Source organism: Primulina tabacum, chromosome 4 (assembly GCF_025594145.1).
Source record: "Primulina tabacum isolate GXHZ01 chromosome 4, ASM2559414v2, whole genome shotgun sequence".
In the NCBI taxonomy this organism is placed as follows: Eukaryota; Viridiplantae; Streptophyta; class Magnoliopsida; order Lamiales; family Gesneriaceae; genus Primulina; species Primulina tabacum.
The window spans coordinates 48,279,190-48,298,512 of record NC_134553.1 but is presented as its reverse complement, the minus strand read 5'-3'; the positions used below and the strand labels follow the sequence as shown (position 1 = coordinate 48,298,512).

Here is a 19,323-nt window from a genome sequence, read left to right as displayed (position 1 = left end):
TACGTTAAGATTCCAAGAGTTTAAGAAAATCAATTATTACAATTCAGCGATGTATCGAATAATCTCGCAATTAAAATTTTGTGGACATGAGGTTACGGAATCGGAAATGCTTGAAAAAATATTTTTCAATTTTCACGCATTAAATATAACTCTACAACAACAATATATAGTGTGTGGATTTGCGAGATATTCTGAACTTATCGCATGTCTTCTTGTGGCGGAAAAGAACAACGAGCTGCTAATGAAAAATCATCAGTCTCGATCCACTGGATCAACAGTATTTCCAGAAGTAAATGCTTTAAGTAAAAATGAATTTAAACCTGGAAATTAAAATCAAAGTCAAATGCAAGGTTTTGGTCGAGGTCGAAATCGCGGTCGTGGACGTGGAAGTGTTCGTGGTCGTTGTTTTGAAAACAATCGAGATAGTAACTTCTATAACTCATCTCAAAAGGGCGTCACGAACCACCAACTAAAAAGACATCATGAGAATATGAGTGTCAATGAAAATCACTCAAAACGATTTGAAAGTTCTTGTTTTAAATGCGGCACTCTAGGACATTGATCGCGTATTTGTCGAGCCTCCAGGCACCTTTGTAAGCTCTATAAAGAATCGATAAAGGGGAAAGAAAAAGAGACCAACTTCATTGAACACAGTGATCGTTTGAGAGATTCAACTCATTTTGATGCTGCAGATTTTCTGAATGATTTCTCTGAAAATGATCAATATATTGGTGGAATAAAAATGTAAAATATTTTACGTGTTCATATGCTAATGTTTTATTGTATAATTATGATATGTATTTTATAACATATATATTGTCAGTAATTTTTTTCATTGCATATTTTTTTTGAAGTTCAAATATGGAAAATGTTATGAACAAAGCTAAATAAGGAACTAATTCCATGGAAGTTTGCTTACCTGCTAGTGGTACAACGGACACTATTCTCCGAGATAGAAGATATTTCTTGAAACTAAAACCAACAAAAACAATGATGAATATAATATCAGGTCCCGTAGACTTGATAAAATGTTATGGTAATGCACACTTTTTGTAATCAAATGGTACAAAATTTCTGATAAATGATGATTTGTATTCACCACAATCGAAAAGAAATTTGTTAAGTTTTAATGACATATATTCTCATGGGTATGATACTCAGACAATAAATGAAAGAAATGATAAATATATGTGTCTTACCACATATAAATCAGGAAAGAAATATGTAGTTGAAAAACTATCAATGCTCCCTGTTGGATTGCATTATACACATATAAGTCCAATTGAATCAAACATGGTAGTGATTCATTGACATGATCGATTAGGACATCCTGGTTCAACAATGATGCGAAAAATTATAGAAAATACACATGGTCATCCGCTGAAAGACCATAAGATATTTCAAAATAATAAGTTTCAATGTAAAGCTTGTTTTTTTAAGAAAAATTATTACAAGATCATCACCAGCTAAAATCCAAACTGAATCACCCATGTTTCTTGAACGTATTCAGGGTGATATTTTATTGACTGTTGAAAATAAGAGTTGTAAATATTGAAAATTAGTGTGTGATGATGTATTTATTTTGAATTATTTTCAAATAAATTCTATAAATAGGTCTCTCAATTTGTGAAGAAGAACACAATTAAGTAGACAAAATTTTATAAAGTGTAGTTTAATATATTTTGTCTACTTAATTGAATCAAGCAACTAATAACAACTATGTGAGGTCGTTCGATTCTTTCCTATATATTTTGTCTTTCCTATGTGACTCAATTGTAGTTTAATACGTAGTTTAACACTATGTGAGGTCGTTCGATTCTTTGCTTGAGTTGAAATTTGATTTTTTTTTTTTTAAAAAAAAAGTGTAATAATAACTTGAGTGAGTTTTGAGAGCCAATTAATAAAATTAATTTTTATGCTATTACAATATATATTTAATACATCGAAATCGATATCGAGTGACTGAGAAATTAATATAAAAAATCTAGCGATTAATATACCGATTTAATTCGGAAATATTATTGTGTTATGAGTATATTTTTGTAATATATATATAATGTAACGAAATAGGGAAAAAAATTCTACAACATTTCTCTTTGTAACATTTCTAATTGATTAGTTTTAACTTCTTTTAATTTTTCATAATAAGTAGCCATGGTAAGTTTCTAGTTGTGACACACTTTTTTTTTTTTTTTGGAGCAAGAACAAACTTTTCATTACTCAATGTAACATAATAACATCGTTCAGTAACCGATCCTCTACAAATGATGGTGGCTCATGCCAAACAGATGGATTTAAATGTAAACAACATTTTCTAGCTAGCAGATGAGCTAACTCATTTGCCTGTCTTCGAACCAAAGAAATAGAAAATTGACTCTCCTGGCTTATCAGCTCTCTACATCTTCCAATTATATCTCCAAACTCTGAAAAGTCATCTGCATACATTTTAACTGCATCAGCGATGCCTTTACAATCAGTTTCGAAGATGACTATGTAAGCTCATTTCTGTAACCCAGTTAATAGCTTCTAAAAGCCCCGGAGCTTCCCCTTCTCGGATACTCGGCAAACCTTCTGTGAAGGAAGTTCTAGCGGCCACAAACTGCCCTTTTTCATCGCGAATAACCATGCCAAAGCCTATTACTCTCTGCTCCTTAAAGAAGGCTACATCAACATTGCACTTTACAAACGTTGGTGGTGGTAATTTCCAGTGAACTTCGTCGTTCTCATTGAGGACACCAGTTTGAGGATGCTGGTTTTGAGCATTAAATTGGGATCGTGCTTTAGCTTCACTCCACTCACATAGAAATGCATAACCAGATGTAGTAGCTTGAGTAGCAGGCAGGATAGAATCATTCCACAATTTATTATTCCTCTGTTTCCATACACTCCACAATATCATAGCAATCTTACCAACTATGGTTTCATTTGACACAGAGAGTACTTTGAACACAAAATCCGAGAAACTTTCTGAAGTATTAGAGAATGTATCCATCAAGTTTAGAATACCAGCATGTGCCCAACATTCACGGACATATTTACAGGCTATAAAAATATGCCAAGTATGTTCTATGTCCTGTCCTGATCACATATAACACATGACAGAGGAACAGAAATACCTCGTGAGTTTAGTTTACTTCGAGTCGGGAGACAATCTCTGCACGCTTGCCATAAAAACATCTTCACCTTTGGAGGAATCTTCAGCTGCCATAATCTGCTCCAACTTCCTGGGACTTTGAGGTTATCATGCTGTATCAATCTCTCCATCAAGACCATGTATGCAGATCGCACAGAATACTTCCATCTTTGTTAAAGTGCCAAACACGCATATCAGGACTTTCATTGAAAGTTAGAGTAATATTGTTTATCTCTGTAACATCTCTACTACTAAACAACTCCTCAATGAGCTCATGATCCCATGTCTTTGTACCTGGAATCAGAAGATCATTTACTATTAAATCTTTTAAATCACTATTCATTGGTGTTTCGATGTGCATATTGTTAGAGTCTCGTAGCCAAGCTTCTGACCACACATTTATATGATGTCCATTCCCAATTTTCCACCTAACCCCTCTCTGTAAAATTGCTCGTGAGCTCCAAATACTACGCCACACAAACTTGGATTATGTCCCAAATTTGCATTTAAAAAATTCCCTCTTGGATAATATTTAGCTTTGAAAACTCTACTAACCATAGTATCTGGATTAGATAAAAATCTCCACCCCTGCTTCCCAAGCATAGCCATATTAAAACCATGTAGGTCTCGAAACCCTACACCACCAAACTCTTTTCTCATGCACATCTTATCCCATGCAAGCCAATTGATACCTCGTGATCCAGCTTGTTTCGCACCCCACCAAAAATAATTTAGCATCCTCTGCAATTCATCTAAACTCGACGCGGGGATTAAGAAAATATTCATACAGTATGCTGGGATAGCTTGGCCAATTGCTTTCACCATAATGTCCCGACCTGCTCTTGACAACGGCTTTCGCCGCCATTGCTGGACTTTCCTCCAAATCTTTCAAGAAATTAAACACAGTCTTCTTACTCTTTCCTATCAATGATGGAAGTCCCAGATATCTTCCTGTATTTAACGGCTTTGAAATACCGATGATTTGGGTCAGGTTTGTTTTGGTCTCCTCGGGGACATTTGGACTAAAATAGATCCCTAATTTGTTGAAGTTAACACCTTGGCCCGAGGCTTGCTCATAAGTAGCCAAAATGATCTTCATGGCATTAGTCTCCGGGATAGTTGCGCGGAAGAAAAACATGCCATCATCCGCAAATAGAAAATGAGAGATTGTTGGTGCACCCCTGCAAATCTTGGCACCATGTATAATTCCCATATTTTCAGATTTTTTGATTAGGGCAGATAGACCCTCTGCACAAATGACAAATAAATATGGGGAAAGAGGATCCCCCTGTCGTAGTCCTCTTGCTGGATGAATCGGACCCACCTGATGTCTATTCACAAAAATAGAGTATTGGACAGTAGTAACACAAAGTATCATCCAACTTACCCATTTATTAGAAAACCCAAGCTTCAGAAGAATGAGTCGAAGGTACTCCCAATCTACTCGATCGTATGCCTTGCTTATGTCAATTTTGATAGCAGCATCTCCAATCCGATATCTGTTTTTCCTTTTCATATGGTGTATTACCTCAAATCCAATCAACACATTATCAATTATAGACATGCCCGAGATGAAAGCTGATTGCTCTTTTGATATAATCTTTTCCATAACTCATTTGATCCGATTTGATAAAACTTTGGATATAATTCTGTACAGTACGTTGCATAACGAGATAGGCCTGAAATCCTTCATTGATTCTGGTTGGTCACCTTTTGGTATCAAGACAACATTAGTATCGTTTAAAGATGACGGGAAAGCCATTTGTTCAAGCCATTGACAGCTAGCGGAGACAATATCAGAACAAAAATATTAAAACAATAGTAGGTCTATTGTGAGATAAATAATACTTTTGACATAAAAGTAGTACTTTGTCATAGGTAGCTCAAATAAAATATATGTCTCACAAAATTGATTCAGAAACCGTCTCTCACAAATTTTTTTACTTAAAAACAAATAGTTTCAAAAAGTTGCCTCAAATGTCTTCAATAATGATTGAGAATCTACTAAAAATCTTCAATTAAAACTTGATGTTGAACCCTTTTAGTTGAAAATGTTGCATGTTATGAACAATTAAAGATGCCATGATAATTGTTATTGATTAGTTCATTCACTTTGAACTGTTTAAGACAAATCACTTCAACTTTTGGGATTCAATGCTATATATAGTGTACGTATATATTGAAAGCATGTATAGAGAGCTATATATAGTGTACGTATATATTGAAAGCATGTATAGAGATATACATTAAATCAGTCGATATTATAAACGAAGAGAGAGTATTTTAGAACTTAAAATCTCCACTATTAATTAACATTATCAATAAAATTTTATTCCATATCTTTAACTTAACCGTCGAAATAAGAAGTCTTCGTATCTTAATGTGCATTTCTTGCGTGCAATTCTTTCTGAGTAAGTAGATCTCTTGTAAGACGGTCTCACAAATCTTTATCTGTGAGATGGGTCAACCCTACCGATATTCACAATAAAAAATAACACTCTTAGCATAAAAAGTAATATTTTTTCATGGATGACTCAAATAAGATATATGTCTCACAAAATACGATCCGTGAGACCGTTTCACACAAGTTTTTGTCATTATTTATCAGCTATCATCCATGTTTTTTTCCATGTGAATCTCTCGCAAATAAAAGAATTTAGATCAACTCTTGTGACATTGTTCCCATAATAGTTCCAATTTTTCCCCACACACATACTAAGTTCTCAGCAAATAATTTTACAAAGTAAAAAACAAAACATAAACACTTATATAAATCCTACAAAATATTATGTCTAATTTAAGTACAAGTGAACAAAGAAGGAATCCATGAGTACATGCAGTTGCTCTTAGTATATTGTTCATATATTTTTTAAAAAATGTTTTCAAACAAAGATATGATAATTAACAAGGGTATGTTTCTAAAAAAATTGGCAAGAAAATTTTAAAACATTTTATTCCTAAAAAAATTAATTAAAACATAAAAAATTAAAAAAAAGTTGTAACTTTCAACCATTAAAGTAATTGGGCCCGAAAATATTAATTAAATTATTAATGCCATGTGAAAAGTAATATAAAATTGAAGCGATATCATCATAGAGATTCCGCATGGCGTGAGACAATTTATTTTCAACATAATCGATATCATATTTATTAGCCATGATGATGACTGACTAGGGATGTCAATGGGTCTCGGTAAATCCAGACACGCAATGGATCCACCCCATCTGGACGGGTTTGGGCATACTAAATGGGTCATGGAGTGGGTCTCGGGTCCAGTTTTTCAGACCCGTATGGGTATGGGTCGGGTCTTGGGTCCTACCCGCCCCATACCCGCCCCATATATGTGAATATAAATATTCTAGGATTTAATTTTATTAATTTTCATTTTTTTAGTAGCTCACCTCAAGGTCAACCATAGACATGACTGATTTTTTTTTACTCGCTGATTTTATACTGATCTGTTTAAGTTCTGTTATGACTTATTTTTGGGGATGTCAAGATTTTTTTTAGAGAGCTAGTAACTCTTTTTTTGTGTAATTCATTATGTCGTGAAAATATTTTGTTTGTTATTATTAAGTGTGGTCGAACACATGATTAGTTTTCTATTGTGTTGTATTTATAGGCTTGTTTGTTTAATAATTCAGTAATGTGACAAAGAAGATTAATGTTCATTTTAAAAAAATTCGGGTCTCACGAGTCTCATGGGTCTAACCCTGCCTCGTTTCGTATTCGGGGTGGGACGGGTCCAAAGAATATTTAACCGGGGTGGGGTGGGTAATGGGATCGAAGTTTTCTTCATGGGACGGCCCTTGGATTTAGCAATACTCATCCTATACCCGTCCCATTGACATCTGACCCCTTTTCCCATTTTTATTAAATCCTTCTGAATATACTCAACTTTATTCTTTAGCCAAAACAATAATAATCAAAGTTCATTTATCAATTTTTGTACCACGACACAATAAATGAGAATATATCAATAACTACTAATTAAATGGCACACACATATTTTCTTCAATATATATATATATATATTGAAGACGTGTACGTGTCATACAAAGATGTAACATACAACAATCATAATTTCTGAATTTCTCATGATATTTCTAAATTATAAAGTCATATACATAAATCACGTCATTGAAAAAGTAGCTATAAGTATTCATCGAAATAAATTTGACAGGGGCATAAAACATGAATATAATTGTAATATTTTTAAAAATTTATTTTTCGAGAAAAAAAAATATTTAAAAAATATAAGAAAAATTGAAAATCTTATAAATTATTTTAAGTAAATATAGATGTAAGACTAATTTGTTTCAGATAAATTATATATATATATATATATATATATTGTCTATCCACTGTGTTCACAATAAATTGACAATCATTTATTGAATGTACAATTTGGATATGTTTAATCACATTTAATAGATGAATATCAATTTATTGATGGACACGACAGATGAAGAGAATATTGAAAATATATATGTAGTACAAACAGTTTATTTATTTATTTTTTTTTTGACAAAACAAACAGTTTATTTTATATAAACAAAAAAGGGGTCCGCAAACTTTAAAGTCGATCCAATTGTGATATGTGGCACAAACTTTATAAAAATTGCATCCCCTCAATAAACAATGTCAAGACAAATTTGTGTCGTGGTGTTGGATTAAGTCAACCGATCGATCTTTTTTTTTTAATTAAGAATACACATGTTGTAGATTACGTCCAAATGACTCATGAGATAAAATCATTATATTAGTAATCGAACATTTAACAAAAATTATAGTTAATAATGATAGTGTAACTCGAAATTTTTAAATCGTACAACAATATAAATATCATGTTGCAATATTTCTACTAACGAAAAAATTCATTAGTCGCTAACAATAACAAGAAACCTTTGATAAATATTTTTGATAAGTTTCTATCTATATAATGATCTCCATGTATGATTTTTCTTAAACACCAGTGCATCCACGTGACATTGTGTACTTATATAATTTTATATATATATATATATATATATATATATATATATATATATATATATATATTTGTGATACTCTCATAAGATCTCGAGTCATGGATGACTAGATATATTAAATGGATATCCCAAATCAGGATCAATCTGCAGGATGAATTCTTCTGAAGTCGGGCAGGTGGATGCCCGGCAGGAGCATAGCCAAAATTTTAAAATATGGGGGGCTAGAAAATAAAAATATATTAATATAGAAATCAATACAACATTTTCCACATGACATAAAGATTAAGTGCAATCCACGATTTTCACAATATAATCATCAAATCTGGATAAATATTTTCCAAATTTTCAAACATTAATCATATGAAAGAGTACGCATAATAATAAAAAAACTTACGTGAAAGAGGGTAACTTAAATAAACACTACTTAGTTACAACCTTCGATTTTTCAAAAGATTATGATCTATCAATTATGTAATATATATAAATGTCATGAGCAATCTCTCTCTCAATATACAAAATCATTGCATTGTTTAAATATTCATGCTCCATTTTGTTGTGAAGTGATGTCTTGAGAAGTTTCATCCCTGAAAATGCTCGCTCAGTTGTAGCAGTGGAAACTTGAAGAGTCAAGAACAAACGAATCAGTCTATCAATAATGAAATAAATCTTTGACTTCTTTGTTTCAACTAGTAGTCGTCATAATTTAGGAAGAGAATCAACATCTTTAAACCTCGGATCCTCAAATACATCAAGCTTGTAATGATCCAATTGAGTCTTCAAATGTTTCATGTCATCTTTGAAAAAATCATTGGGATAAAATTTATCAATCAAAGAATAAATATCACTTTCAGAGAATGATTTGAAGCCATCACTGGGATTCAAGGCTTCACATAGAGTGAGAAGCTCTGTTGAGATGGGAATTCCAATTTTCAGGCGCTCCTGAAGCTGTGAGAGATGAGCTTTTTTTCTATTGTTTTTTTACTTTCTCTATCTTTTTTTCATTTTATTTTTGTAATGGATGAGCTCAATGAAATAATTGGACTACACTATGTCTATAAAAAAATTGATAATCTTTGCTGGGCTTGAGCCCAGCCCAGCCCATACTATGGCTACGCCCCTGATGCTCGGTACATCTTCTCTTTGGGCTATCGGAAGCCCGAGCTCTCATATGAGTTCCCGGATGATTTCTACCCGGGTACCTCGATAACAGTGTCGCATTCGAGTGCGAGAGCATGTAAAATCTTACATCGATAAGCATTCATGACAAAATCCTACTGATGTGAGACATGAAGTCAACATCTAAGATTACAAGTGACAATTAGTGTGGGGACCTCGGACGCTAATTCCAATTTTAATCATTCTTAGGAATTATTCAATCGATTATAATACACAGGGTCTAAAATTTTTTTAAAATACAATGCGGAAACGTAATGTAAATCAATCTGAATTACATATTAAGCATAAACATACAAGTCTTGTATTGTCTATGATAATTCAACTAGGTTCAACTACATATCAGTGCTGAAACCTAATTTAATTCTGAGCCCAGATCTCCACGCTAACTAGTCCTGCCTCGTTCTCTTCTTGACCCTGATCTTGTCCCACCTGTTGTCATGCACACATACAAACAAGACAACAGCCGGATAACTCCGGTGAGAATTACATTCCCAGTATAAATAAAGTATACATGCAATCATATAAACAATATAAAAGTATAAATCAGATATACATAACATGTATCTAAATCAGAAACATGAATCGATATCAACTATCAATTATACTTTAAATATGTACTGCAATCTGGAACATAATTCAATATCAAATAAGGAATCACACTCTGTGACTCTCAGACTCAGACTCGACTCATTTCTAATCTAGGGATCCCAATCTAAATAAGAACGCAACGTTCTCCCATCTACTATGCCCCAGCTAGATGGTGGTACGTTCTTAGTCCCAGACTTTGGCTGTCTATATTGAAGATCTGCAATAGGAGTCGGTCTTCTCCTCAGTCTATCAATATATATCCAAAAGTCCAGTGACTCGGCGGTTCTGCCATGGCGGTTCTGCCAAAGACTAGGCGGGTCTACCAATTCTGACAATGTGTAATGGGCCATTAACAACTCTGTCCTAATCTGGCCCTTCTGTCAGTGACTCTCACTCAATAGCTATCTGCTATACCATGCTTTTCTATAAATCAGTAATCAAGCATATTCCTTCAAATAATACAAATGTATGAAAAGCAATAACATACAAGTATGTGATTTAGGGAAACTCAAGTCCAATCTGACTTAAGTCGATCTCCCGATTCACATTGATTTATACCTTTGTCTTCTCGGTCTGACGAAAATGAAGTCTCGCATTCCAATCGGTCCATACCCAAATCTGGCAATGACAATATCAAATATGCACAATATCAATGTACAACTCAATTTAAGACCTGTTCTGATCAATACTCAAATCCAGACATAATCTGATCAATGTCAACAAAGTACGATACAATCTCAATCCATACAAAATCTGATCAATATCAATCTACTGATGTTTCGACGGCATAACAATACAGTCTCGATATCCCCGTCAATCTCAACATCACAGATATACTACCAGAACTCATAATCAATATTGGTATAATTTATACTCTCAACAATAACAGATCATACTCTCAATTCTGTACAATCTCTGTCATAACAGTTCTGAAAATCATATCAATTACGTACACAGTCTGTTCTTCGATCTGACTTCAATTATACGATGTCTATATATTTCCTATTCAGTTATGACAATATCATAATTTCAAATCGTATCTAAACGTAACAAAACTTACGTCCAGTTGTAGCCTGCGTCAATAGGAACACAGTACTGAAGTCAGATTGCAATTCGGACGGCCGGATCTTCCCCAATCACCAATCTAAATATCAAAAAGCATAAGGATTATTTCTTAACCTCCCACGACCCTTTTCTCGGAATTCTGAAGAGGAAATGAACTTTGCTATATATATATTGCATGTAGAGACCAAGTGGCTCATTCTTCATGCTGCACGTCTCGCGCATATGCGCGACCACCATCGGCGCATATGCGCGAGACACAAAGTCTCGGCGCATGTATCTCGGCAGTTCTCGCGCATATGCGCGCCTTCACTCGGCGCATATGCGCGAGGTCCTCTGGACATTGCGATTGGCTTCTCGCGCATATGCGCGTTCGTCTTCCGCGCATGTGCGCCACATTCTCTGGAAATTTACTTTAGCTACTGGACGCCTCGCGCATATGCGCGCCCTCATGTCGTGCATATGCACGGGGTCTTCTGCTCGTTCCGCGCATAGCTCACGCATCACGTCCCGCATGTGCGCGAATGGCACACCCTCGCACATAATTTTCGCGTCTTCTCCCGTCTTTTCCGGTCTAATACTTTCCGTCTATAATCACATCAATTAATCCATAAATCATTTCAGATTAATCTCCGATTACGATAAATAAAATCTCGGGCATTACAATTAGGCACTGAAAACAAGGTACTCATCACCTTTTTTCCTATAAATAGCATATATGTTTTACATTTCAGGGATTCGGATACTCTTGTTTCCAAGCTCTTAGCACCCACCTATATTCATAAATATACATCCTTTTATCCCTTTATTTTTATCTGCTGACTTAAGTATCGGAGTGGCCACGCCGGACATCCCTCTGGTGGTCATTCACGAGTTCATTTCCTTGTTTGCAGGTTACAGTTGAAACAATATTCCTTACTTATTTTCTTTAAACACGACTCTCATAATCATCCGGTGAATTGCCCCGACCCAGCTCATCCGATTCACCCGGCCACTCCGGACATCCCTCTAGGCGCCCATTCACGAGTTCATTTCCTTGTTTGCAAGTTACAGTTGAAGTCATATTCCTTGCTCTTTTTCCTTAAACACAACTCTCGTAATCATCCAGTGGATTGCCTTGACCCAGCTTATCTGATTCATACGGATATATATATATATATATATATATATATATATATATATATATATATATATATATATATATAAATATATAAATATAAATTAATTTGATTTCTATGCAAATAAAGTAATATCATAATGGCCAAAAAAAAAATAAAGAAAAATTATATCACAATTTGAAATTATTTTATTTCAATGAGCATTGTATCATAATAGTTGTTCCAATTGATACAATTAGATTTAAATTTTGTCTAAGAATTTACGTAATGTAATGAAATGCATGATTCCCGTAGGCCAGATCAATGTCGCATTCCGAGGACAGTTTACTCCATTATTAATATATGAGTGGTGATCCATGAAATCTGTTCGGCCGACCAGCAGTGACAGGAAGATAAATTTTATTTTATTTTAATTTATTATATATATACACACATAAAGACCTTGATATTTTTATTTCTGTATAAATTATGATTCGCCCATCGTTCCCAAGGTCCATCAATTAAAATAATAAGTTAGGGAAATAACCAAATTTTAAAATCAAATGAATCTAAAGTTGGTTGGATGACACGGGCTTTCAGTAAATTGATTAGTCCATTTCCATATCAATGAAATGAATCATGGGCAATACGCAATTGGAATGGCAATCACTTTGAAACAGCTAAATGTGGACCATATAAACCTATATACAATATTGGTGTGATGTTTTGTTCATTTATATGTTCATCATTGATGTGACGATTACTTGGTGGATGTATAATTTTGTACATATAAAGATGGACACAGTTGATAGACATCATATCAAAATTGACTTTATATATACATTTATATACACACATAAAAGATTAACAATTAACGGGTTTGAGAACTTATTGGTAATAGATTGTTTTTTAGATTTGACCACTTGGAAAAGTAACTTATATTTTCACTAATTTTCAGTAGAACGCTCTCTTTTGAATAAAATGTGTGCACGTCTCCATCAAAATTCAAGAATTTCAGGTGCAACAAATTTCACAAGCATCTGTTCCCACAGAGACTTCGAAACCCACTAACAAGTAGCAACCACAATATTAAAGCTCACAAGCATCTCGAGGTATTTGGTTCATCCATAAACGTTCAGCGTAAAAATTTAACACAAATAAGGTTTTCCATGGATAACGCTTGCATTACACAGTTCCATACAACAGAATTTGATGTTCCAACGACTCAAGATAACTCGTGCATAACATTAACTGATGTCAACAAATAATTGTATCCCAGTTTAATGTTGCAATCATTTTACCAATTTTCTTCTGTCCGCAATTCTGAATTCTCTAAATGCATACAGTGGTTTGTTTACGAGGGCCATATCAGGTTAGTTTCCTCTTCCTCCAAAGAACGGGCGCCACCTCGAATCTTGGCCCACCCATCCGCCACTTTTTAAATGCAGCAATTGAAGATTGACCAGCCTCATATACTACTTAAGAATGAACAACCATGAACACGCCCGTAAGATAAAATCCTTTTATTGAAAATACAACGAGAAATGAAGTCTTCACCGGACTCAGAATACGCTCAGTATGAAGCAACAAAGGTTCGATGAACTCACATTTGGTTTCTTCATTAGTAAGAAGCGACATGTATTTGGGAGCCACTGTCAATGTTGAAGTATGCGCCTTGATCAAGACTTCCTTGTATCTCATTCGAAATGCAACAAGAAGAAATGGCCCAATGGTTTTGTCACCAACACTGGTCATCATTAGACGTCAAGATTAGATCATTTCTAGCCACAAAAGTTTTGCAATTGATACGTCTAAAGAGACATCATAAGAATTTCTTTCTTTACATATTACTCTCTAATCTATCACCTACTATCAAAATTTCTTTATGCCATTGGAATCAGACGAAAGAATCCTTAACCGTATCGGTACTTTAATGGAAAATGGAACAAAACAACCTAAAGGCTTAGCAACTGAACATACAATTTGGAAGGACTCTAATTAGTAATTACAATTATGTAATAAGAGTCGCTAAACTCTACAATTGAAATTACCAGAAAACGTGCTTTCCCATTGAAAAACGGACTAGAAGCATAATCTTTATCATCAGGGGAAGCAGTTAAATAAATTCAAAAAGCATTATTGATCAATGGCAAAGTCAAGGTAAGATTTGTTAGATGCTTAGATTTAACATCAACATGCTTACGTGTGCAGGACAAGGATCACTAAATAAGAAATTATCTTGCCTTAAAGAGCACTAAAAATACATTAATAAAGACATCTGGATCCAAACTTCTGAAAAAGCTCCACAGCAACCAGTGCAGTCTCAACAAGGGTGATGCCAACAGCCAAGCAGGGTCAATAAAGGAGGATTTCAGAAGGGATATAAGGCATCAGTCCAAGTTTATGATTTAAGAAAGAATAGGAGGAAGAAGCAGCATACTAACATAAAGGTAAAATTAAGGAAATACTAGTTACTTTGGTTAGTCTTGTTTCATATGGTTCTCTTACCCAAAAACACATTTTTTTGGAATGTCTCTTTCCAGTGTGGTTGTTTCAGTTTAGTTATTTTGGTTCTCACTAAGCCAAATGATAAGATTGAATTTTATGTAAACTCCGGTTAATCTAAGCCGATGTAAAATTCATTCCCTAGATGTGCACAATATCCAAGTAAGGTGCGCTACACCATGAGATGAGAGCGTAGAATAGAGGTGCAGATTATCCTAATTGAGCTTAAGTAGCACCTACTTGAGCTCGACTCGGAAGAAAATCCACTACTCGAGCTTGGTCAAACGGAGATTTTCCAGAACTGCGATCAGAGCAAGTAATTATTCGTGACTATAGCTCAAGCTTGATAAACCGTATAACATTGATTTTCTCGAGCACCAATCAAGCCTGAACCGAGTTTCAGCTTGAGCTCAAGTTCGAGTTGATTATATGATGTATATTGGTAAAGAATATACAATTACTTGTGTTCAACAGAGTTAGAAAACTGCTTCAACGTTCTGTCCTCTTGAAAGCTTATTTGGCACCTGTACTTAAAAAATTAATTTGAGATAAAAGAAGAGGATGGTGCTAGCAAATGAAGCTTGTTATTTACTTTTGTTCAACAGAGTTACAAAACTGCTTCAACATAATGTACTCTTAAAAGCTTATTTGGCACCCGTCTTTAAAAAATTAACTTGAGATAAAAGAAGGAGGAGTTTTCAAGGGCGCTTGCACCTAATTCTTGTAACTTTAAGTATCCCAATAGGTCAAATAACTTGTTCAAAAGGAAATACTCCAACCCGAATCATAGTAAAAATAAGCAAAGGGAGTAAAAGGAACTTACAGCGGTGCAATCTTGCATCCTAATGAATAAAAATAAGGACACCGACTTCTGAGATCCACATGCGCAGCATCTGCCCCTATTTCTTCCCTTGTTTTGGATCTAACGAAAAAGAAACAAATCAACAAAAATAAAATACCAAAAGAAATAAATAACATAAACAAGCTCAACCAAATTGACAATGGAACTTTAATACGTCATAAAAAAATTACAACGGGCTGAAGTAAAATCGCTGTAATCATCAAAGAAACAGAGGATTAAATTCAAAAACTGAAGAGAACAAACTCTACTGCTCTTTCATAAAATTTCAGAACTTTCATGTCACTCACCATAATCCCCGAAAAAAAATTTATTCAGCTCGCATTTCTGTTGCTCACAATCTCATTACAATGAAAACAAATAAACAACTCTTTTATATGGAAACAAGGACTTCGTTCAGTTAACCAAGGATATAGAAATGGTATAAGGTTCAGTTTATCAAGGATATATGGTATAAAGCACAAACATAATAAGGATGATATTACTCTTTGTCAAAAGATGGAGGAAGCCTAATGGATATAAGATGTTTCAAGTACAATTCACGGACAAGCCAAAATGGCAGTTCTACTCGGGAAGCAGCTTCAACCTGACATCAGGAAAAACGAACTTGAAAATTAGATGAAGTGCCTGGTACTATTATCACCAAATTTCAGAAATAATATACCATATTTGTACAGTCGCTCGAGTCAAAAATCCCAACTCCGTTTGCAGAATGTTGAAATACAGATGGAACAAGCTAAAATGAGAGACAAAAAAGGAACAAAAGCATAAGCACCGACCAAAAAAATTTTAAGGTTAAAGTGATCGAGTTTAAGTTTACCTCTTCTTCAGCCAATATATCATCAACATCATAATAACTTGCCATTCGGAGAAAAAATATCAGTCCTCAGTAACTAAAAAGATCCACCATCACCAGTCACTTTAATCTACAGACAGCCAAATTTGAACACAAAAATCACCACAAGAGTGAAGAGACACAAAAATGTATGTGCTTGTAGAAGAAACAAAGTTTGATGATGATTGTAAAACTAGAGTTGTGAAGCATAAATTTGATTTCTAAAGTCATCTCTGACCCATTACTCTGTTTAGTGCTGGTTTTACACTAAAATAACAAAAAATATTGAAATTGGTCTGATAGTACTGCCATCACCTGCCAACAATGAGCATCAATGTTCGGCTATAAGCTAAATATTAGAGCATAAACCTAAACAACTAGTCTTTTAAGTGGAAAACCGTCACAAGTTTATCAGCCACACGACAATGGACTCTCTATGGGAGGCGACTTTTGCCCACTCCTTAAGCCACTGATGCCCATGACAGCCACAGTGAGCCACTATAATGATATTCCTCATCAGTTGATATTCAGATTTCAGCGCATATTTCACTCATCGAGGATCGATGCTGCCCTGATCGTTCCCCAGATAAACTGTACCACTCCCAAGAAGAGTACCTATATTAGGCGAAAAACTCAAGAGTTGAACCTATGCCATGTGGGTTCGTCACTCCACAATTGCATGTGAAGCCAACGCGATCGTGCCAAAAAATAATCCTTCTATTCGTCGATATGATCTCACTGTCATTAGTATATACAACGCATACTGCATGTTTTAATAGAATGCACAAAAAAAGAAGCCCAAATTAATACAGCACAAATATCTGTTCTTAAAACGCACGGAAAAAGATAGGTTAAAGCAAACAAACAATCCAAAAATTAGAAATTCAAAAACAAAATCACAAAATTCAATTGGGTTTTGAAAACACGAACAGAAGCATGAGCAAATGACTGATTATAGCTCGGAAAAAAAAAAAGTAAAACGAAACAAATATCACGCCTGATGTGATTTATCAACATAATTCGTACTCTTTCTTGACTTTAAGAAGGTTGAAAATCTCTTAAGTAAATTTAGTTTTATAACATCAAATTAAACCTGCAATGCTTCGTAGAAACAAGGCTTCGGCAGCGGTGACCGGCGGTGGACGTGTTAAAGAGGTTTTCTCAGAAACTGTGGATTTGGGAAAGCTCGCGCGGTATTGTATTTAAAAAGAAAAGAAATCGAGCGCGGTTTTTGAGTTGTTGGGCTAACGGGATATTAACGGAATTTAGTTGGGCCTTCAAATGTAAATGGGCTACCATTAAATGGGCTGCGTTTTAGGTGGCTCATTATAACACGATCTTTTTTTGATTACAACACACGCGGGGAGAGGAGAATCGAACCCAGGGAGGGGAGCCAGCTAATCTGACGTGTGAGACCACTGGGCTACAGCCTACAAGTCCGGTCTCAATTAGACCATAATCTTAAACTCGTCATAATAAATTATGTTTTTAATTAATCAAGCTTATTATACAATTACAATGAAAAAATAATGGAACTAATATGAAATCAGTCTTTGATATCAAGTTAATTTGATTTGGTCGATTCTTCATATAACCACATTCAACCATGGGTGGACCATTTAGAGAGAAAAAAAGCCATTTCGTTTTCAATTTGATATTATATTTTAGCTAACGTGACATTGTATACGCCAGCTCTACAATGAAAAAAATGAAGATAATATATTAAAACTGAAATTCGATAAAATATTTTATTGAAATCAAAAAATACAAACATACAAGTTAAAATTGTGATTTTCCCATATTGTAGCGATTATGTATCATATATTGTAGAAAAGTTATTATTTCAAAAAATAAACTATAAATTTATTTATGAAATTTCACATGTAACTAAGCTCCATTGTTGGTGTGATCGATCCTTTTCAAGAGAGGTCCGTTGAGAGATGAGTGCATGATCCTGTCAATTTCTTGGGATAAGATGAGAGCAAGTGGCTCTTCTTCGGTGTCGCGTTATCGAGAACAAAATCATCTGCTATATTTTATATTATAATTATAATTTTTGTTAGAATCGAGTACTTACCGTTTTACCAAAAGCTATAGCTAGTAGTAATGGTGCAACTCAAATTTTTAAACCGCACAGCAACTCAAACACCAAAGTTCGATCGCTCTACCAAGCAGAGACAATTATTGCACCCAACAATTTTCCTCCCAATAATTGCACTCCTTGCAATCAATGAGAATCGAACTCGTGACCTTGACTCTGATATCAATTGTAGGATCGAGTGCTTACCGCTTTACCAAAAGTTGTAGCTAGTGGTAATGGTGCAACTCAAATCTTTTAAACCGCACAGCAGCTCAAACACCAATGTTCGATCGCTCTACCAAGCAGAGACAATTATTGCACCCAACAATCTATCTCTCAATAATTGCACTCCTTGCAATCAATGGAATCGAACTCGTTACTTTGGCTCTGATATCAATTGTAGGACCGAGTGCTTACCGCTTTACCAAAAGCTATAGCTAGTGGTATTGGTGCAACTCAAATCTTTTAAAATGCACAGCAGCTCAAGCATCACGGTTCGATCGCTCTATCAAACAGATACAATTATTGCACCCAACAACATTAATGCATATGATTAATAATTTTAATAATATTGTTTTTACATTGTCAACAGTGAAATTTACGGTTGAATTACATTATAATATGTTTCTTTAGCATGAAACATTACATAAAATGTAATAAATATTTCATTCCCTGTTATGGAATAATTGGGGTCCAAAAACATCAAACTAATACAAATAATTTATTAAAATACACATTATTTGGGTTCTACTGACTTCTAAATATTTTCCAAAAACGAATTCTCAAGTATAAGTATCATGTGTTGTAGAAATACACCTTTTCACAAAATAAAATTTCTATATAAACTTATAATAGTCATTGTTTAAGTTGTGAGACGAGGTGGTAGATCATACGTAATATAAAGTTGATAAATCAACATACCTGAATGACTGAATAATATATATATGTAACTTTTTTTTTTTATTCATCATTCGCACCAAATAGCATTTTTGTATTT

General features: G+C 34.3%; 1 protein-coding gene across 3 annotated transcripts; it reads right to left on the bottom strand.

The window, feature by feature from the left end:
- Positions 1-13,152: 13,152 nt before the first annotated feature.
- LOC142543610 (DNA replication complex GINS protein PSF3-like) lies at positions 13,153-17,461 on the bottom strand. Of its 3 annotated transcripts, none has more exons than XM_075650969.1 (7): positions 17,340-17,461; positions 16,232-16,337; positions 16,076-16,147; positions 15,897-15,997; positions 15,376-15,474; positions 13,655-13,794; positions 13,153-13,522 (listed from the first exon to the last, which is right to left on the bottom strand). In XM_075650969.1, the coding sequence occupies exons 2-7, from the start codon at positions 16,274-16,276 to the stop codon at positions 13,416-13,418; spliced, it is 564 nt and encodes a 187-aa protein (XP_075507084.1). In that variant the 5' UTR covers positions 16,277-16,337; positions 17,340-17,461; the 3' UTR covers positions 13,153-13,415. The 3 variants fall into 3 exon arrangements, with proteins under 3 accessions (XP_075507084.1, XP_075507086.1, XP_075507085.1); XM_075650971.1 differs by having other exon boundaries at positions 16,232-16,278; positions 17,341-17,439; XM_075650970.1 differs by lacking the exon at positions 17,340-17,461 and adding an exon at positions 16,862-16,984.
- Positions 17,462-19,323: the final 1,862 nt, after the last annotated feature.

Coding starts and splice junctions, on each gene's coding strand:
- LOC142543610 (XM_075650969.1), bottom strand. CDS start 16,276: ATGGCAAGTTATTATGATGTTGATGATATATTGGCTGAAGAAGAG. Junction 16,148..16,231: donor ATATATTGGCTGAAGAAGAG/GTAAACTTAAAC, acceptor CTCTCATTTTAG/CTTGTTCCATCTGTATTTCA. Junction 13,795..15,375: donor GGATGCAAGATTGCACCGCT/GTAAGTTCCTTT, acceptor AATGATGACCAG/TGTTGGTGACAAAACCATTG.